This window comes from Eucyclogobius newberryi, unplaced genomic scaffold (genome assembly GCF_026437365.1).
Source record: "Eucyclogobius newberryi isolate DKJ021-1_F unplaced genomic scaffold, fEucNew1.0.hap1 SCAF_6, whole genome shotgun sequence".
NCBI lineage: Eukaryota > Metazoa > Chordata > Actinopteri > Gobiiformes > Gobiidae > Eucyclogobius > Eucyclogobius newberryi.
Genome location: NW_027316278.1, coordinates 8,461,099 through 8,483,369, shown reverse-complemented (window position 1 = coordinate 8,483,369; position 22,271 = coordinate 8,461,099). Strand labels below are relative to the sequence as shown.

Here is a 22,271-nt window from a genome sequence, read left to right as displayed (position 1 = left end):
CTTTGTTGTACATACTGTTATTTTTATAGACAGAACAAGTACGATACGAACATTAACACTTCGATGTCCCTGTGTGCAGACCAGGCACATTCACCTTTCGATCAGTCACTGTCCATGGAAGAAAAGTGGTTTTACTCCCATGTCGCAAAAAAGAGCCAATAGTTCAAGAGTTGACCTTAAAAACCCGCTAAAGTTAAGCACCAAAATGCTCTTAGAGGTCACATGTGTTCTTCAAAATAAACGCAATAAAAAAAAAAAAGAAAAAAAAAAAAGAGATGAACGTAATCGTTGCCACCTTCTAAAAACGAGCCTACAGTACGAGATCCTGGAAAAGCCTCAAATGGCAATACGCAAAGACGAGATTTTGGGTACATTGCTTGGTTTTGAGCGCTTTAAAAAGGAGAAGTTGACGCGTTTCGAAGGGGAAGATGGTGTTATTTGTGTCCGATTCTCCAGTTTGCTCGTGGAAGATGAGGTGCAATGTGCTTCTGGCATTTTGAATTAAATTGGAGCGTAATCTAATGCCCATATTTGGACGTTTTGACATTTATGCAGAAATGACGACAAGAACCGGTTATCCTCGCCCCGTTTCCACTGTGTCATTAAAGTGCAGGTTCTCTCACGTTTTTTTTTAAAATGACTCAGTTTGGTGGGATGGAACCTGTGGTAAATAGTTATCACAGTTTTACATCAGTCGAGTTGCGGTTTGCGAAGTAAAATGGCCAAATAAAAGTAGAGGCGAGTTCTACAATGGAATCCCTCTGTGATGTCATCATTAAGCGACGTTCGATCAAAAAAATTACACACTTATTTCTGACAGTTTAAACCGCCATTTAACAAAATAAACGTGTTTTCAAGAATCCATAATTTGTAGAATCTAAAAACTACTGTGGAATTGATGTGGATTTTGTCTCTTGGTTACAGTATGGTTGCTAGGTAACAGTTACCCCCGTCTATGTCACAACTGCTGCTCAGGTCCAACCAGGAAGTGACGTTATAAAAGGCGGTCAAAATGTTCAAACTGTTGAAAAATAGGCCAAACGTTTGGTAAAATCTATAATATAACCACGGTCACTACGTTTTAGCGCCTGTGGTCGAACCAGTCACGTGCACTTTAAGCTGTTTTAGATCTGTGTTGTGATTTACAAATGTAGGATCGTTACATTTTCTTAAGCCGCAGTCCTGCCTTACAGTTAACCGTTGGGATTTTAGGCCAGTTTAGTCACGATATGGCACAGTTCAGATTTGCTCTTGGCCGTAGAATTGTCCGACATCATATAATGACAGCGCCATTTAACGATTATTCACAATTATTGAGCCCAAACAGTGAAATCTTTACCGTCTTTTGTCTGACACGTTTCCGTTCAAGTTTGTGACCCGCTTTGCGATATTGAACTTTCTGAAGTTATCGTGACAAAAAAACACCAGATAGAAAGACGTCCTTTACATTTAGATGCATCTTTTAGACTACATTGAATTAAAAACACAATTATACTATATTTTTAGTTGTTACTATCATCGATTCACCTAATCACGAGACAGAGATTCAAGTTCGTCACACATTCCTGGTTTGTAAGAGTCAAAAAGCGAGATTTTTAAATGCTCCTATCCATTTTTAATACTCATTTTGCTTAATTTACAGTGAATACATGCTACAAATCCAATTCTAACACCACAAGCAATTGCACCAAGCACCTTAAAGGATTAACGGGAAGCCGACAGTGGCCATGATCGACAGTTTGAGCTCCGTTTGGGTGGCCAGTGGCTGAACTGTTTGTCCTTTGAATGAGGTAAAAAAAACGAGCGTAATACTCTTACAGCTTTGGTTCACAGCGAATACGACGCCGACCGCAAAAAAACCCATAGTGCGAGCGAGGGGACTGACGTTCCAAACTTCTCCTTTCAAACCCGCTCGATTTCTTTGGGAAAAAACAAAGCAGAGGGAGGCTACAGAAGACAACGGTACAGGGCAGTGATATCTGTGTCAAACCGAGACGGGAAAAACAAACGGAAAAAAACATGTGAAATGAACGGAACCGAGGAAAATGGTCCTTGCCCTCCACTTTTAGAAACAGCTGTGGTCTTTTTGTTTTTTTTCAAATATTACTTTTGATAATAAAAAGTGAACGACAGAAAGTATTTAAGTATATTTATATATAAAAATACATGAGAATACAAAAAGTAGCAAAACAATGGGGATATAGGCTAAGAAACAGGATGAATTTCATTGAAACCTTCGATATCTTTGTAATGCGTCGCCCCCCAGTGTCGTCAAAAAGAAGAAAAAAAAAAAAGAGAAAAGGAGGAATACTTCTACTTCGAAAAAAGCTGATCGTTCTGGTCCCTGCCCAGTGCATCCTAAAGCCAGGCCGACTCGAGCCGCACGCGTTCAAACCAGGCTTTTCCCCTCCGCCCGGGATGCAAAATCAACTCAACTAGAAGGTCGCGACTAGTGCCATATAATGACAGTACTTTGTTTTTGTTTCACTTTAAGATTCTTTTGATGTCTTAAACTAACATTCCTATTTGTCCATTTAAGCGGCGCGTCCTATAACGACACGCTTTTCATTTAAAAAAAAGCCGTAATGGCAAAAAATAAAGAGGGAAAACAAAACGAAAAAGAGGAAACGGTGGAGTCCTTTCCACAACCTAATTTCATATAAACTTCATTGTGGTAATTCTCTCTAAAAAGGCCACCAAAGGCAATCGTCATCAAGCCAACTCCCTCACACACAGAATATGGGGCAAATTCTGACCTACAAATCAAGCTAAACTAAAAGCTAGAACAACGATGGTCAAGTTGGGCAGAGGACATATCAATTTCAAGCTTGTTTTACTCAGACACAAGCCGTTTTTCAAATACTGAGAAACTATTCACACATTTTTGGTTTTCCCCCCTAAACGTCTTGGGACTAAAAACGAATATATATTTCATCTGTACCACAAATAGAGCTAATATTAAAAGGAATTGTTTTTGGAGGGGGGGAGGGGAGGGGAGGGGGGAGCAATTTGAACAAGGTGCATGACATAAAAGGGAATAGAAAGTGCCAAATTGTAAAATGTGTTTGTCGTTTTCATCGTGCAAAAGTGAAGTTTTTCTGACGTTTTTGTTCAAACGGGGACGTGGAGCTGAGCCACAAATACTATTACATAGTCTCGTCGTTTTTACAGGATTCTTGGGTCGACGTGATTTCCGAAGAAAGGACTCGCAGTTTTGGAAAAAGGGACAGTCCAGTATTTGAAGGTTTTCTGATACGTCGACACAGGCAGCTTAAGTCAGTTCGCCTCGTTTAGTTTGGAGCAGCAGACGGGAGCAATAAAAAACACTTTTAGAACAGAAACGTCGACGGTATCAATCGAAATACACTTCTAATATAACCTGAATTATGCAAATGACACTTCTAATATGACCTGAATTATGCAAATGACTGGATGCTTCTTCAAACCAGTGGAAAGTACAGCATATTTCTCAGTTTAGCATTCAGTTTAGTACATTTGAATTGTTTTATTTAACCAGTCATTTGAATATTGTTAAAAAAGTCTCTACGAACATGATATTCAAGTCGACAGCACGGTTGTCAAACGTATCGAAAATCAGATCGAAACTAGATACTGATTTGAACAAAGGACATGGACGTAATCCGATCTTTTCTGAGCCGTTTTAGAACGGTCTCGAGCTTCTAAAGAAAGAACTGTTCATGATTTTCGTTTGTCGTCCAAAACCTCGACCTGAGAAAAGATCCTTCATTAAATCACTTTTCGGGAGTACGCACGATATTCCCGCGGTTCAACGAGGTTCGAGTATCGCACAAAACGTGAACGCACCATAAAATATCGATCACAAAAAAGGCAGAAATTTCACTTCCCAGTCTTGTTTTGAAGATTATGTTTCTGTCCCATTTCGCTGTCATTTTTAATAGTTTAAATTATGCTCAATATTTTTAATTCTCCAATCGCCAAAACAGCAATTTTTGGATTATCTCTCCATTGCTCCCGTCCGCTTCACCAAACAAAAAAACAAGACAAACGTTCGATCAAAATCAGAACATAATAGATCGATAACGTATCAACAACAACAACAAAAAGACACAAAATACTGTACTGTCCCTTTAAGAATTGTTAAAATCTTTGTATTAGGCTGCGTTTTTGGGTGTTTCCGTAGCTGTTTAGGACATACTGGAGCAGCGGGCCGACGGGGAGCCCATCTGGGTCAGAACCTTGTCCAGCCACTGCAGCGGGCCGTTTAAGTGCAGCTCGATCCAACACGGAGTGCTCGTGACCGTCTGCCGCCTGCGGAAGAGAGAAGACATGAAACACCGGCGTGGGACGGGCCCATCCTGGACTCACCAAGCATTTATAACAACACAAGTTTAGAATAATCCTGTCAAAAATGTGTACATTTGTATTGTATCCGAATAAGATGGAAATTGCCTGTGTGTATATTTTCAGTATTTCCCGGATTATAAATCGCACTTCGCTTTTTACATAGTGTTATTTTCACACTGACAACCATAAGAGGGCGCTCTAGGCTCTAAGCGACGCAGAAGAAGAATCTGCACTTCCTCTTCCTCTGGAGTTTGTGGAGTTATTTAGAAGTGACACAGAGGAAGAAGAATTCAGTGGATTTAGTGATTTGGGGTAAAACTGATTTGGTAAACTTGTTAGCATGTTCTTTATGCTATAGTTATCTGAATAACTGTTCATATGTTACGTTAACATACCAGATACTTACCGCAGTTCTGTCTGTGCCTCATGTAGCTGAAGGTGCTAGCGTTAGCATACGTCATGTAGCTGAAGGTGTTAGCGTTAGCATACGTTCACCTATTCACCATGTTCTCTCATCTGTTATTATTTTAAACTGCATTTCAAGATGAAATGTCTGTTCTTGGTCTTGCATTTTATCAAATACATTTCCACAAAACTTCTATATGTTTTTTTCTTCTCTATTGTGCATTTTTTGGCCGATTTGATTTATAGTCCGGAAAATACGGTAGTTAATCCTATTTTTTATGGTTCTGGTTCTGATTCTATGACTGTAAATGAAAATGAGGCCGTTGATAATTATTGGGATGTTGCATTTATAACATCAAAGTCCAGTTCAGCTTCATACTGCAGCTCTGTTCATGGAAATATTCCCCTGAAGCTCGACGAGTGATAGAAATGATTGGATGGAAGTTCATGTTATACTTGAAATCACTGCGCGTTTAAAATATTATCGCTGGTGGGAGAAATAAGTCTGTTTAGTTTTAGACTATGGGGGCCACCATTGTCTTTCACCATTAATGGGAAAGACTAAAACACTGCTGTTTGTGGGAGCCTCACCTGTACTCTGCGCCCCAGCCTTTGACAAAGCTCATGCGGATGGTGCACATCCTGGTCAGCTGGTACACCGCCTCGAAGCCCTGGTTCACCGACTGAGCCAGGAGAGCCGCAAACTCCTGGTTGTTGAAGATTTTCAGGTTACAGCCTGAAAACAGACGTGAGCGGATATGGTGAGATTTGAACTGACTGGAATATGGATCTTCTCATGTCCATCGTTTTTTCAAACAAATTCATGCAAAATAAAATGACAATCTGGAAAATGTGTTGATATAGCTCAAGGGGTTATTCTTCTCAACAAGTAAATATATACAAAAACACAACCAGATACTAAGGGATACTGAAACTAGTATCTGAAGAGTTTTATCGTACTTTTCACACTTTAGAAAAGATAATTACAAGGGTGCGTCTAATTTATAGATTTATCTGGCTAACAGCCACCAGGGGGCACTCAAGCAGGAAGCGCAACTATTTTACACACTGTAGAAGAACAGTTTTATTACAATCAAATTCAAATTCACAGAGAAAATAGCCTAATGAGGTCTATCGAGACCCCGGGTTCAAAAGACAACAGTCGCATCACTACCATGTACTACATGTGTAAATATCTCATGTTACAACGGCTTATTGACAGGTGAGGCCTGTATGTACAAGTTCTCTTTTCTTTGTAGATTTCGTTGGCGCTGTATGGCCTGAAAATTATGGTAAAATGGTCTTGATCTTTATCAGAACTTTATGAAAACACATTGTAAGATTGAAGATACTGATAATGTTTTGTGTACACTTTAACTCAAACACAAAAATAAGTCTCACAATAAATTTACATTACACTAAAATTCGACAACGTGACATGCATTTTGGTCATTTTGTAACAAGCATTGGACTTTTCTGATACGGCCATTACCTGGAGGTATTTTACACACTGTGGCCGGGTGCCAGCCGTACCGCTGGTTGCAGTTTGGACTTTGGACAAAGATGGCGCTATCACTCAGGCACTCCGCAAACACCTCTCCTCCGATGTAGTAAAGCCGGACGCCTCTTCCTGTCAAAGAGTTCACACAAAACTTGAATTTAGAGAGAAACGCGGCATCGACATCCTGAACAAAAAGCACGATTGTCTAGTCTTTTTGCACCCAACGAACAAAGTATTAGTTTTAAAACTAGGGTCTGGAATTGATGAAACAAATTATTGTAATAGTCGAACATTTTAGAAGCAAAATTAAAACAGATCCAACTGTTTTAGTTACATTTAACTTTATTTCGTCTTTCAGAAAGTTAAATTCCGTAAAGTCGGTCACAAACTTGAGGAAGTCAGACCACGGGAATTAAATAAAAATAGAAATTACACCGTTGATTGTCACGGTCTCAATAATCGCGAATATTTAAATCGTGGCGTTTTCCCCCTCCTGAGGCCTGACCTATGTGCCGCCGGGTCATCTCCACGGTGGCGTTCCTGTTGACGTTGGAGAGCAGCCCCAGACAGAAGCGCTCGGAGTTAGAGGGGTCCGTGAAGCCGTCCACCGTGAGCGAGGGCTGCGAGGCGTGGAACGTCTCCCCCACGCGCTGGTTCAGCTCGTAGTACGCTATCGAGCACCAGAACGCCGGCTCCGAGTAGGTCACCGGCTGCAGGTCTGGAGAACAGAAACGGGGGGGATCAACCGTAAGGCACGAGCTGAAATTAATGTTCGCTATGGTATCTATACAGACCCTTCCAGGAGTGACGAGTTTGTACATTTGGCAGCGAGTAATATCCAACTTTCCAGCTCTATTTTCTAAAGTTTACTCCAGGATTTGTGGCGCTTGAAATCAAACAGTTGTGGCTCACTGTGCGTTTGCTGCATTGTCCAGCAGGTTATTACTGTTGGCGATCGGCGGCGAAATCTACCAATCAATCTATGTACCGTATTTTCCGGAGTATAAGTCGCACCTTTTTTCATAGTTTTGGCCAGGGTGCAACTCAAACTTATAAACTTATACTCCGGAGCGACTTATATGTAATATTAGTTGTTATTTTCACACTTGCAACCGCATTTCATACTCCAGTGCAACTTATACATGTTTTTTCTTCTCCATTATGCATTTTTTTGGCTGGTGCGACTCATAGTCCGGAAAATACGGTAAATGGATGTTACACGCTGTAATGTTTTCCAACGAGCCTCTGGTGTCACGTGCGGTCGACAAAAACTGCCAGTTTTTTCATAGTTTGCGCTGCTTGTTTAGAGGCTAACGCTAACTCACCCATTGGAAATGCACAGGAACTAATGTATGGAACTGTACCAGCCGTTTGAATGCAGGATAAGATAAGATGTCTTTATTTGTCCACACATGGGGAAATTTCGATGCTGCAACACAAGTAGATACAGAAGAAAGGAACAGATAACACTCTTAATAGAAAAAAAATCTTATAAACAAAACTTCTATGTACAGAACCTCTCATATTCTTAATAGGGAATAGAGAGAGAAAAAAAAAATTAAAAAGAAAATTATAAAAGAAAAAGATAAAAAATAAGCTAACACAGGACAAAATAATACTAATCATAATGGTAAAGTAAACACTCTTATTTACAGCAGTTCTATGCACATGAGTGTGACATTATTACGTAAAGTATGACAGTAATTGCACATGGTTAAAGTCAGTATTGCACATGGTTAAAGTCAGTATTGCACATGGTTAAAGTCAGTAATGCACATGGTTAAAGTCAGTAATGCACATGGTTAAAGTCAGTATTGCACATGGTTAAAGTCAGTATTGCACATGGTTAAAGTCAGTATTGCACATGGTTAAAGTCAGTATTGCACATGGTTAAAGTCAGTATTGCACATGGTTAAAGTCAGTATTGCACATGGGTATGATAGGTTACACGTGTTCAGGACTAACAGTGTTTGTTATAAAGTCTGACAGCAGCAGGAAGGAAAGACCTCTCCTTCACACAGCGAGGGTGGATCAGTCTCTCACTGAAGCTGCTCTCCAGAGCGGACAGAGTGTCCTGCAGGGGGTGAGACTCATGGTCCAGCATAGATGTGGGTTTAGTCAGGACCCTTCTGTCCCCCACCTCCTGCACCGAGTCCAGAGCGCAGCCCAGGACGGAGCTGGACTTCTTGATGACTCTGTCCAGCCTCTTCCTCTCCCTCTCTGTGATGCTGCTGCTCCAGCAGGCCACACCTACAGGAGCTGATGCCACCACGGAGTCGTAGAAGGTCTTCAGGAGTGGCCCTGTCACTCCAAAAGACCTGAGTCTCCTCAGGAGGTAGAGCCGACTCTGGCTCTTCCTGTACAGTGCGTCTGTGTTATGAGTCCAGTCCAGTTTGTGGTTCAGATGAACACCCAGGTACTTGTATGAGTCCACTCTCTCAAGGTCCCGTCCCTGGATGTTCACTGGTGAGGGGGCAGTGGGGTGGCGTCTGTGGAAATCCACCACCATCTCCTTGGTCTTCCCCGCGTTGATGAGGGGGTGGTTCCGCTGACACCAGTCCACAAAGTCCTGCGCCAGTCCCCTGTACTCTGCATCATCGTTGTCTGTGATGAGTCCGATGATTTCTGCAGGACACAGCTGTCTGTGTCATGTCTGAAGTCTGCAGTGTAAAGGGTGAAGATAAAGGGCGCGAGGACAGTGCCCTGGGGCGCCCCCACACTGCAGGTCCGAGTGTCAGACACACAGTCCCGGGCTCTCACAAACTGGGGTCGGTCTGTGAGGTAGTCCAGGATCCACTCTGCCAGGTCATACTCCACACCAGCCGTCTCCAGCTTGTCCCTCAGGAGCAGCGGCTGGATGGTGTTGAAGGCGCTGGAGAAATCAAAGAACAGGATCCTCACAGAGCTGCCAGGCTTCTCCAGGTGAGAGAGAGAGCGGTGCAGCAGGGAGATGACGGCGTCCTCCACTCCGATGCCAGGCCGGTATGCAAACTGAGGCGGGTCCATGGCTGAGCTCACGGTGGAGCGGAGGTGGTCCAGGACTAGCCGCTCCAGTGTCTTCATCAGGTGGGACGTGAGAGCCACCGGCCTGAAGCCGTTGAGGTCTTTGGCGCGCGGTGTCTTGGGCACAGGTACCAGACCAGGATACGGACACTGGAAGGGTCTATTGTGCATCCCTAGTTCTGTCTTCCTCGTTACAAATAATACAATGCCAAGATACAATGATCAAAGCTTGGGCGATCTTGTACCAGAACTCGCATGAAAGGACAAATATTATTCATTCTTTGTGTTGTTATTGGCCTGCAAACCCGCCCTTAAGTACCTATACTTTAAGATCACATGTTTTTGACGGCAGAAAAGTCCAGTCCGGTGACGCTTATGGACTTAAAAATGGCGCAGAAGATCTCGAGAGAATATGACATCACACATTGGGAAAATTCAGAAATTGAGAATGTTTTTGAAGCACGGAGGAAGACGATCTCATCAAACTAGCGTGAATGGAGCTTTTAATCTTTTTCTTTTTTTTTACGTTAATTTAGCATAACATGTGTCCTTTAGTGTGTTTGTTTTCTTACCCATGCTATGATTGACGGGAGAAAGAGTGCTTGGGGACAGTTCTGCTGGAGAACCTGAAGAGGAAGAAAACAAATATTTACTCATATTCATAAGTCACAGTTAATCAGCACATGTGAGTGACGAATATTCAGCTTGGTCATGGGTTTCAGAGGCAATATTAGTCAGTAGAGGTGGGCGATATCCACTAAAATGAATGTCTCAATATTGTTTCGGTTAAAATATGTTGTTGATTTAACTCCAAATTAACTGTTTATTCACTTTTCCTGACATTCCTGATGTTTGTCCTGTAGATAATCTTGACATATTTATATACAAAATGTTCATTAAATATGTGTTGTGCCTTTACAAATAAATAAAATACAAAATAAACACAACTGTTAACTGTCTGTGAAAATTTGTCAAAAAATTGCTAATCCAAATGCAAACCTTTCACCCGGACATTTTAATCTGACCGTTTTTGTCAGATTTAACTTGTCTTTCAACTTTGTCTCTCTTTCAGAACATTCGAATTAGTAAAGCTGCTCAGAAACTTGAGGAACAGTAGCGTGTTAGACTAAGAGAATAAAGAAAACGTGAGATTTCCCCCCTTTGGTGTAAATAAACGTGAATAATCGTTAAAATTGTGATGTTTTTTTACTCCTCACAATAACACGAACATTCGATATAGTGACGTTCCTCGTTACATTACGTTATAACCTTATTAACGCTTTTAAATTTTGTAATAAGCTCTTTTTGCAGCATTTGTTTTGACTATAAACGAAACACTTATTATAACACGTTATTATCTCAATTTTGATATATTGCCCACCTCCACATGTAATCATGCTTGGCTTTGTTTTGCCAACACGAGAAGCACATATAAATAAAACTTTAAATTTACTACGTGTTAAACCTTGTACTGGGAGAAATTACAACAATTTAAAACTAAATATTGAATCTTCTGAAAGGGAAAAGTCCTCGTATAACAAGGTGAAACCCATGAATTGCAAGTTGTGCGAAAAGAGTCAAGTTTACAGCCAGAGACAACGTGGTTTCAGAGAGAACAGAAGCGGAGATCGTTCTCGAGGACGAGGAACGGGGGGAAATGGAGTGAGGAAAGGAAGCAGGAGCTAGTCTAGAATACCTGTGTCCATACTTTGATTCATCTGCTGATCGCTGGCCTCTCCATCCTCGCTGATGTACCCGGGGGGAGGCGTCTCTGGACAAACGCACAAGCATCGCACAATGACCCGAGCGTTTCAAAACAACTCCAGACTTCACAGCGCAACATTAACAGTACTAAACCTGTGTTATTACAGTCCTAAACCAGTGTTATTAACAGTCCTAAACCTGTGTTATTAACAGTACTAAATCTGTGTTATTAACAGTACTAAACCTGTGTTATTAACAGTACTAAACCTGCGTTATTAACAGTCCTAAACCTGTGTTATTACAGTGTTATTAACGGTCTTAAACCTGTGTTATTAACGGTCTTAAACCTGTGTTATTAACAGTACTAAACCTGTGTTATTAACAGTACTAAACCTGTGTTATTAACAGTACTAAACCTGTGTTATTACAGTGTTATTAACGGTCTTAAACCTGTGTTATTAACGGTCTTAAACCTGTGTTATTAACAGTCCTAAACCTGTGTTATTAACGGTCCTAAACCTGTGTTATTAACGGTCCTAAACCTGTGTTATTAACGGTGCTAAACCTGTGTTATTACAGTGTTATTAACGGTCTTAAACCTGTGTTATTAACGGTCCTAAACCTGTGTTATTAACAGTCCTAAACCTGTGTTATTAACAGTACTAAACCTGTGTTATTAACAGTACTAAACCTGTGTTATTACAGTGTTATTAACGGTCTTAAACCTGTGTTATTAACGGTCTTAAACCTGTGTTATTAACAGTCCTAAACCTGTGTTATTAACGGTCCTAAACCTGTGTTATTAACGGTCCTAAACCTGTGTTATTAACGGTGCTAAACCTGTGTTATTACAGTGTTATTAACGGTCTTAAACCTGTGTTATTAACGGTCTTAAACCTGTGTTATTAACAGTCCTAAACCTGTGTTATTAACGGTCCTAAACCTGTGTTATTAACGGTCCTAAACCTGTGTTATTAACGGTGCTAAACCTGTGTTATTATACTAAACCTGTGTTATTAACAGTACTAAATCTGTGTTAACAGTACTAAACCTGTGTTATTAACAGTACTAAACCTGCGTTATTAACAGTCCTAAACCTGTGTTATTACAGTGTTATTAACGGTCTTAAACCTGTGTTATTAACGGTCTTAAACCTGTGTTATTAACAGTCCTAAACCTGTGTTATTAACGGTCCTAAACCTGTGTTATTAACGGTCCTAAACCTGTGTTATTAACAGTCCTAAACCTGTGTTATTAACAGTACTAAACCTGTGTTATTAACAGTACTAAACCTGTGTTATTACAGTGTTATTAACGGTCTTAAACCTGTGTTATTAACGGTCTTAAACCTGTGTTATTAACAGTCCTAAACCTGTGTTATTAACGGTCCTAAACCTGTGTTATTAACGGTCCTAAACCTGTGTTATTAACGGTGCTAAACCTGTGTTATTACAGTGTTATTAACGGTCTTAAACCTGTGTTATTAACGGTCTTAAACCTGTGTTATTAACAGTCCTAAACCTGTGTTATTAACGGTCCTAAACCTGTGTTATTAACGGTCCTAAACCTGTGTTATTAACGGTGCTAAACCTGTGTTATTATACTAAACCTGTGTTATTAACAGTACTAAATCTGTGTTAACAGTACTAAACCTGTGTTATTAACAGTACTAAACCTGCGTTATTAACAGTCCTAAACCTGTGTTATTACAGTGTTATTAACGGTCTTAAACCTGTGTTATTAACGGTCTTAAACCTGTGTTATTAACGGTCTTAAACCTGTGTTATTAACGGTCCTAAACCTGTGTTATTAACGGTCCTAAACCTGTGTTATTAACGGTCCTAAACCTGTGTTATTAACGGTCCTAAACCTGTGTTATTAACAAACCTGTGTTATTAACAAACCTGTGTTATTAACAAACCGGTGTTATTAACAGTACTAAACCTGTGTTGTTAACAGTACTAAACCAGTGTTATTACAATCCTAAACCTGTGTTATTACAGTCCTAAACCTGCAGTATTTTCCTCTTTGGTTAGGCAGTTCACTGACCTGGGATGTAGTTGCTCGGAGGTTCGATTCCTGCCGGGAAGTTTGTGTTCTCGGGGATGGAGTGAGTGTAGTCGTCCAGAGGGGGCAGTTCAGTCAGGATCTCCGAGTGCCTGGGCACCAGAACGGCAGGCAGCACTGCAGGCGGGAAGAGGAGATGGTAAATGTGAGTATTTGTACAAAACATTACACTCGGGTGTTTGAGTTGGACAGTGTGAAGTGCATATGACAGAATAGACTCATTTCACTATAACCTTGTGATTTTGTTTAAGAATTTACCAAAGCTCTGTACTAGTTCTCCCTGGTTAGATGAAGTTTATATTATATACGTTTATATTTATATTATTATATTATATGTTTCTCAAACTTTTCAGACCAGGTACAAACTAAAAATACCAGGTCTATGACAAACATTAAACAATTAAAGTAAAAATGTAATCGAAAATGTAGATCAATATGAGGAAAGAAATATGTGATACTTTATTACATTTTTACCATATCCCCCAATCCTAATTGTTTTGTGTCAAATCCTAACAATTATGTAAAGCAGTTATGTATAAAAACATAAAATTGACACATTTATTTTGTTGGTAAAATGTTTAAAATATTTGAAAATGTTGTTCTTGCATGCTTTTTAGTTTGTTTATTGGCAAGTCTTTACCACAGGAAGTACCCCACCAAATGAAACGATAATAATAATAAATATAGCCGCAAGCGGCAATGATCGGCCCTCGCCACGCCGCCGCCACGCCGCCGCCACGCCGCCGCCACGCCGCAAGAGGAGCCCCAATTGTCCTTTTATTACGCCTACTGCTGAATCTGTGACGCTGTCACATCTTCTCCCCTTTGTTTTACCATCAAAAAGCTATTTTATTTTGAATTCTTGGCAAAATGTGCGGCTTTGCCGCACAGACACCGTGACTCTTTGAATGAAAATGTGGATAACTTTTGATGGTCTTGAAGATGAGTCTCACCAAATTTCAGGTTAATAGGGCTGACGCCCTGGGAGGAGTTTGTGAAAGTCTAAAGTGTAAACATGAAAGGTTTCGGTCATCGTTACGGCAACGCCATAACAATTATGACATGAGTCATTGACTTTTTTGATGGGGATGCTAAAATTGAGTTGTGTGTCAAATTTCATATAATTTCGCAAAACTAAACATTTAACCTCCATATAAAATCTGTAGGGGGCGCTGTGGCGCCAAATGAATTTATTTCACTTCAAGTAGGTTTAGGGCAAAGAGTTTAACAACTGATTCTAATTTGACGCAATTCGGACTTTATCTGCGCAAACGGCAGAAATTTTAAATATGGGAGATTTCTGAAATTCTAGCTACAGTTTGCGGCTTCGCCGCTCAGAGACCGTGAGAGGTATCAATGTAATTTGGATAACTTTTGATGTCCCACTCCTCAGTAGCATTTTCACCAAATTTCAGCTTTTTAGGGCCAACGCCCTGGGAGGAGTTCGTAAAAGTACGACGTTTGGAAAAACTCCGAAGTCATGTTTAGCCATTTTTGAAGCAATATGGCCGACATTTGGTTGGGCGGACGGCATTGCCGTAATAATATTTTTTACTTCTCTTGTCACCATCTACCTCTGCGCCAAATTTCATGATTCTACGATCAGATTTTTTTTGGGTCATTTCCCATCTCTCAATGCATTTTTGGTACATTTGGTGGCGCTGACGTGCCAATTTTTTTTATTTTAGAAAAGGGAAATAGCCAGAATGTAGAGAGGCACGATTTTTAGAGGTGTGCAAATTTTTGTGACTTTTCGTCAATGTTCACTGGGTGAAAAATAGGGGGGTTGGTCCCGAGAAGAAGAAAGAAAGAAAGAAAGAAAGAAAGAAAGAAAGAATAATATTCCGATGCGAAAACAATGTTTCCCATTTTTCAAATATCATAAACTATACATTTTCGGAAAGCGCTCGCGCTTTCCTACCTCATGGTGTGGGTCCCTGGTCACTGACGGGTACTTTCGATAATTTTGAGTGGGCTCCGCCCACTTTGTGTTTTTGGCCCTCTATACAGTAATAATGTTCAATTTTTGCATTACATGCTTATATGCACGGAACATGCAAGAGATGGGGAACGTATTCGTGAGCTACTTAGCGCAAATGAGTGCTTTATATGGGGATGACGACCGCTTCGCGGTCGTCATCCCAATGTAAAGTGCTCGTTTAGTGCGAACTTTTGCACGGGCTTCGCCCGTTTACAACGGTAATGTTCCATTTTCCTACAACTAATTAGTATGCACGGGGCGTGCATGAGTGGAGGAGTGCGTTAGTGAGTGTTTGGAAGTGGGCGAGCGCTTCGCGCTCGATTTCGTGCGCACTACGTGCGCACTTTCGCAGCCGTGCTTCGCACGGCCTTACGAGATTAATAGGCCTCTCGCCAGCTTGTGGCGCTCGGGCCTAATTAGACAAAAGATATAAATCTGCCATATGCACTGTGAGTAGATTCCCATACATTGTACTAGTGTGTTTAGTTGACAGCGTGTATAAGCTTTGAGAGCAGCGGTGGTCCTGTTGGCCCTCACCTGGGGTCTCCACCCTCTGGTAGTGGTAGGGGTTGATGCACACCTCGTCCTTCTTCAGGTGGAAAGAGTACTCGCAGGCCTCGATGGCCCTCAGCTCGTGGTGACTGTGCAGGTCGGGCCACCTCCACAGGCGGCAGTAGATCACATGTGGAGGGGTCTTTCTGTGGGACCCCTGGAGACGCCCATCCAGGGATCTGATTGGATGAGAGATGGGAAACGGAGATGGACCAGTGAATGTCTGAACCCTGCTGTAAATGGAGTATGATGAGTTATTATATCATCGTTTACGGCAAAACAAACATGTACGGAATGAAAAGACAGAAAAGAGTGAAAAGTTAAGACTACGTTCCACCAAAATGTAGTAAAATGTTTTCTAATTTTCCATTTTGGTGACGTTTATAATGTGACTTCCTGGACATGAGCAGCAGATGTGAGCGTTCAGATCCTTTTCTATGATGAAACACTCCAGGACGAATGAGAGACTACACCGGATAAGTATACCATAACTGTTACCGAGCAACCTTAATGTCAACAAGGGCCAAAGCTCGTCTACTGCTGCGTTCATGTGCTCCTCGGGAAACTCTGAAATGAGTCCGGGTTCTGACTTGTTTGCATTCGTCTGCTTTTTGTCTCAGAAAGTCTGGATTTTGACGCGACAGTAATAAAACGACAGTCGCTCTTTAACGGCTTTTAATAGAGCTGACAGTAGGTTTGTTGTCATTAGCATTTCACAAAGCTAATCGTTAGCTCGTCGTTTGTTCTGTAAAACATCCTGCAATCTTCACTTCAGCTCGCTAAAGTTACATATTAATTCAACTGTAGTGTCGGGTATTTTTGCACAAATACGTTGCTCTAACGATGGACAACTGACAATAAATCCATAAACGTAGAAAAGTCAAAGAGCTCAAATGTTTAAGATAAAATCAGCTTGTGTCCCGAGTCTCCGAGGAACCCGTGAACGCAGCATAATTTACACAATAGTTATGATTGGATTAAAAGAAAAATATCCCTAACTGGCACCTGACTGGTGAAACATGAAACAAAATAATAATTAGAGAAAACTGTCGTACTATTTGAGTGATAGGCTCTTTCTTTTGTCACTTTCTCTATCAAAAATGAGTGGGATTGTCTCTACGTTCCACTGTAACCGCTCTCTGTACAAAGTAGAAGCAGCAGCATTCACACGGCACACACCTGGTTTGGTCGGGGTAACTGTACAGGCCCGATGTGTCCCACTGCTCTATCATATTTGGTGTGCTCAGGCCCCATATTTCAGAGCAATTACTGGGAAAACAGAAGCAAAATCAAGTGTTAGAATTTCGCACTGGAAAAACAACCATGAAATAGATCAAAAACATGTTAAATTCTGGAATGGAGGGGAAAAGTGAAATGGAACATAATGTGATTTCTATGGAGAAACTGGGATTAAGAAGGTGGTTTGGAGTTCAGAGCTTGGTTTGAAGACTATTATATTTTAAATGTTATGTTTATTTTAAGAGACTATAATAAGACATTTTGAATTTTTGAGAAAGGCAAAAATCAAATTTGTAGGTTTTGCTGGTCAAATACTTGTCGACTCTCAGGGTTTTTCACTATCTATAGAAAAATTGCATATCCCACAATGAATTATGCTTTTTATGAAGCTTAAGTACAAATTTAAGAGTGATAAACAGTATCTTTTTCATCTTTTGTAATGGGGAAATCAAACGAGCTTGACATTTCTACCTTGAAAATACTAAAATGTTGTTGTGTCTTTTGTTATAAAGACTTAAAATCATTAGCATTTAAATCTGATGTACTTTTGAAGATTGAAACGTGTTGCCAGAGCATTTTAAAGGATCTACACTTTGCTGGTTCAATCATTGTAAATACATGAAGTTTATAATGAGTTTTTATAGATTTTACTATGTGACCAGATGATGAAAGTCTAACACAGAATTTACATTTACAATAATACATCAAACTGATTCATACCTAAAAGGGAAAACATGTCTATTTAGAAGCAAGACATGGCAGAAGGGTTAACTTGCTTCGGCATGTAATCACTTGGGAGGAACCCGCTGAGATCTTACAATTAATCCTCAAATTGCCAGCAATAATTATACCTTAAGCAACAATTAAACCCGTCTCGATCACTTTTTACAAACCAACGCTTTAGAAGTGGCTCCCAGACGTAATATAAAACCATTTACGCAGACGTGCAAATACTTTCTGACACAATGTCCCCCATTCAGCAGTAAATCCACCAAAGTAACGAGGAGGACAACTCTGAACCTTTACTTTAAAAACGCTTTACGAAACAGCGCAGCAAATCAAAACATGTTTATCAGTTACAATCTGCCATTTTGGTCAGAGCGCCACATCGTGATTCAGCCAGGTTTGTCTTAAATGTGCAAAATGCGTCTTTAAAATGTCTTGGTTTGAGGTTGAAATGGCGGGCGAAACGTACATGGACCATAAAATGAACCCCAAAAGTACAGAAATATTGCTTTACTTCGGCTTTCTGCCACTATTTCCAATCATTTTAACAGTTTTAATTATAGATGATACACTAAATAGTCTAATTTTGCATATTTCCCCCCAAGAAATTGCATTATGATTATGTTTTTAATATATAATAACACTTTTACATGTATCGTGATCAAATCGTGAAATAATTCTTTAGGCATATCACCTAAAAGTGTTTGTTTAGGAAATACTCAACCTGAAGATGCATTTGAGAACCTGACAAAAACCAGAGATATGAACTTTGTGTTGTTCTTTGTTGCCCAAGTGCCGTGTTTGGTGCACGTTGTTTTGGGCTAATTAGCCATCTGCTTCACTTTAGCGCAGCGTGGCTTGCGTCTACAACTAGACTTCCTGTCACACGCTACTCGTACGATTTCTCCCGATCCGTGGAAAAGGAAAAGGTCCCAAAACGTATGTCTCGCGGCTTTATACCAGCAAAAATATTCCTGCGAACAATACGCCAATTCGGGATTTAGTGACAACTTTGATTTAGGGCTGTAGGTTCTTAATCGTTTAGTCGATTAATCAGTTGATCGTGCCTTAGTCGACCGAAATGTGTCAAAAAAACGTATTTAGATTATATGAATTTATATGGAACAACAGCAGAAAGGAGAAGGTATGAAGTTATTTTACCTGAATCATGCATATTTACATATAAAATACACAGTTTCCAAGTACTTTTCTTTGCTTCTTTTGAGTTTTTTGCATGTCCCGTACAGCTCTAGTCTTGTGAGTGCAGTTTGGGTCAGATACGTAGAGATACTTGGTAGTTTTTAGTCGACTAATCAATCAGCGAGGCACGTTTTAGTCGCCTGATAATATTTTTACTCAGCTGCAGCCTTACTTTTTTTTTTAACAATAACCCAGAACCGAGTTATTGCCATTATTCTGGTTATGAAAGGGTTATTGTTGAAAGCCAACGTTTAGCTGTTTGGATTGGGATCAACGGAGGGAATAACCTTTGCAAAATTGAGATATTACATGTGAAACGCAAAGATTAAGAGCGCCTCGTCTACACCTGCTGGCACTAAAAGTAATATATATATTTTTTCTTCATTTTACCTGGGAATGGTGACACATTTGGTGTTGCAGTTCTGTGTGGCGACGGCCTTCTCCAGTTCGTCCAGCTGCCCAGTCTTCTTCAGCTTCTTCACCAGGATCTTCACGGCCTTCTCGCACCACTTGTCCTCCTGCGCGTTCTGCTCCCCTCCGCCCGCTCCGCCCGGGCCGCTCGACGACTTCTTCCACCCCAGCAGCCTCTTCACGACCGGAGGGGTGAACGGCAAGATGGAGGACATGTCTCAACCGATGGCTTTGGGCCCTTGCTTCGAGGGGCCCGTCTACTGCTCAGAGGGTCACAGTGTGGAAGCCAGGGTTAGCAGGATGGACTCAGTGTTTACCTGAGGAGAGAGTGAACAACAGGTTTCTTTAGTTACCGTATTTTCTTGAGTATAAAGTCGCACCAGCCAAAAAATGCATAATAGAGAAGAAAAAAACATATATCAGTCACACTGGAGTATGAAATGCGGTTGCAATTGTGAAAATAACAAATAATATCGCTCCGGAGTATAAGTAAAAGTATAAATATAAGTATAAGTCACACCCCGGCCAAAACCATGAAAAAAGGTGCAACTTATAGTCCTGAAAATACGGGTAAGTTGAAATGGAAGACGTTTAAAGCAACTATTGTGTCATAGTAAGCACTGGAAGACGCTGACTTACAAAGGGAAGAGTTTGTAGAATTGATTAAAAATCGCAAAAACAACCCATCAGTCTCCCCAGATACGAGCTCATCAAACCAAATTTTGATTTTACTGATTAAAAACCGCAATGTTTCTCCTTAGTTACAAAACATTGGGTGACGGCCGAGTTGTTGCCGTGTTTGTGTGTGTGCCGGTGTTTTGGTTCACGTGCCGATTATTCGGTCAGAAAGCAGAATGAGCCTCACGCACGGGTCTCTCCAGTGTGTTTAAACCTCTGCTTTGTCCTCTCTCAGATCTGAATGGCCACTAGCTAAAGCCCAGCACCTGCACCAGGCGTGACTCAGTGTTGGTTTGGCCCCTGCAGCTCGGTGAAGGAATTCTGGATGTTCTGAGCTGAACGTGAGCCGCCGCCTGCTCATAAACGGAGAAGGATTTACTTTATTTGCGGGTTAAGACGCTGGCAACGCGGGCTCAGTTGTGATTGCGGATTTAAACCAGAAAGAACGCAGGCCCCATACCCTACTTTTAATTGCCGAAACGATGTTCTACTTTGTGAATTAACGTTGAAAAAGTGTTCCATATATTTTCTTAATTCAATCGTTATTTAAGGCCAATTAACATCATATTGTCCATTATTTCATATCACAAACTCAATGTTACGTTTCTTGTTTGCATCTTTTATATTGAGAATGTTTGATTGGCCAAATGCTGCGTTAACTTACGAGCCTCACACCTTTTCAAACTCATATTTATTCTCACGAAGACGCAGACATTTGGGAACAGTCTGTGATGAATTACTCCAACAAGTGGGAGCTGTCAAACTCACCAGAACCCTGTTATTACGTCGTGACAAGCAGCACTTTAGTGACAAACGAAAACTGCAACACTTTTGTATCCTCGTGTCCTTCCTACGGACCAGTTTGAATTTACTTATGTGTTCAAAATGTGTACTTAAGTATTTTCAATGTTCTAATGGAGCTACTACAGTACTACAACAACATGGACAGTGTATTTGATATTCACAATATGTTTTTTCTTCCACATTAATGATCTTTTCAAGGCCAGTGAACAGCAGGTTTAATTGTAAGTACAGATTCTTTCCCCTCAGGGTTCAGTGAAGTGTTTCTGTTGCAGCTCTGATTGAACAGGCCGGTTGTGCTAGCTACAACACTGAAGCACTTGAATCTAGTTTTAACACTTCTGCAGATGTTTGTCTTTTGAGACGACAGACAGTCACGGGAGGAGATAAACAACACGACCGTGTACAATCTGGAGTATAGTTTGTGTCATTTTAAGCACATTGAGGTGATTTAAGGAGGGGCCACGAAGCGGCTATTGAAGCTAAAATGGCGTTAGCTTTGGCTGTAAACTCCAGGCATTTCGCTCGGAGGCGGGGCATAACGTTCTACGTCACTATTGTTTACGTAACTTTAGAAAACTTCATAAACGCGATAAAGTAACATAACATTTTAGAATTAGCATATTAATTCTGCACAATACAAAAATATTAATCAATATAATCGTATAATAGTTCTTAATTAGAACCATTTAAAGAAGAAAATCCCACATGTGTTGTTGTAACTTATATCAACACCGTGTTTTGATGTTTATGAATATAATTATGACAATTCAAGAGCATTGTTACAATCAAACAACCAACTACACGTTTCAAAAAAGCTTATACTGATTAAAAAGAGGGAATATACCCATTTAAAGAACTGAATACAACATGATCCCAAGTAGTCTGAACGATCTTTTTTTTCCACATCAGTCAACGAATCTGTCCTTCTGAAGTAATTATAATAGTGATTTACTTAATAAATCTTTGCGACTTTAAAAGAAGCACAAAACTACCTCTTGCCGAGAAATTGAGAGGGTTATATTGACCATAGAGTACCCCCATAGCATTGTTTTAAAATGGAAAAACAATGAAATGAAACTCATAATTATTGTCACGAAATAAGCACCGATGCAAATGTAATAATCACAAACGTATCCGTGAGCAGCTCATCCACTGCGAGTCAAACGCCTGGGATGTAGCGAGTACCGTGTTAGCTCCAGCTTGTTATCAAAATCCTTTTGTTGTGATCCCCGAAAACCCTCCAGCGCGCATCAGACGGACCGGGCCACTTCCACGCGCCCCGTCACGCCGTGCCACACATTAACGGACAGTCTGCGGCACGTCGGCGTGAGAGTGTGAGTATGAGCCGCTTTATTCGCGTGGGATTGTGAGTTTTAGGTGCAGAAACGAGCTAGCATCGCGGACTTCTAAAGCTGGCTAACGATGCTAACGTGCACAACAACATGGTCAAAAGTCACGAAAACGATGAGCGCGTGTCCATATTTACCGTGTTTGCGTCGTCATACACGCCACCCGTTCATAGACACGGCGCGGACAGTCCCGCGATTCCCATAAAAGTGGAGGGATCGTTTTGAATCACGGTTAGTTTGGACAAGGCTCTGTACAAGTTGCTACAGGAGCTAAGTTAGCCGAGGGTTTGGTAGACCGGAACCAAACAACAAACGTGCTGCCTAC

The 22,271-nt window shown here is 40.8% G+C and overlaps 1 protein-coding gene across 2 annotated transcripts; it reads right to left on the bottom strand.

Annotated features, from left to right (window-relative positions):
• Positions 1 to 2,078: 2,078 nt before the first annotated feature.
• Positions 2,079 to 22,230, bottom strand: LOC140346387 (mothers against decapentaplegic homolog 2). Of its 2 annotated transcripts, none has more exons than XM_072432412.1 (11): positions 22,084 to 22,230; positions 19,095 to 19,432; positions 16,719 to 16,808; positions 15,525 to 15,718; positions 12,989 to 13,123; positions 10,932 to 11,006; positions 9,808 to 9,861; positions 6,738 to 6,950; positions 6,224 to 6,361; positions 5,323 to 5,467; positions 2,079 to 4,290 (listed from the first exon to the last, which is right to left on the bottom strand). In XM_072432412.1, the coding sequence occupies exons 2-11, from the start codon at positions 19,328 to 19,330 to the stop codon at positions 4,167 to 4,169; spliced, it is 1,404 nt and encodes a 467-aa protein (XP_072288513.1). In that variant the 5' UTR covers positions 19,331 to 19,432; positions 22,084 to 22,230; the 3' UTR covers positions 2,079 to 4,166. The 2 variants fall into 2 exon arrangements, with proteins under 2 accessions (XP_072288513.1, XP_072288514.1); XM_072432413.1 differs by having other exon boundaries at positions 10,944 to 11,006.
• Positions 22,231 to 22,271: the final 41 nt, after the last annotated feature.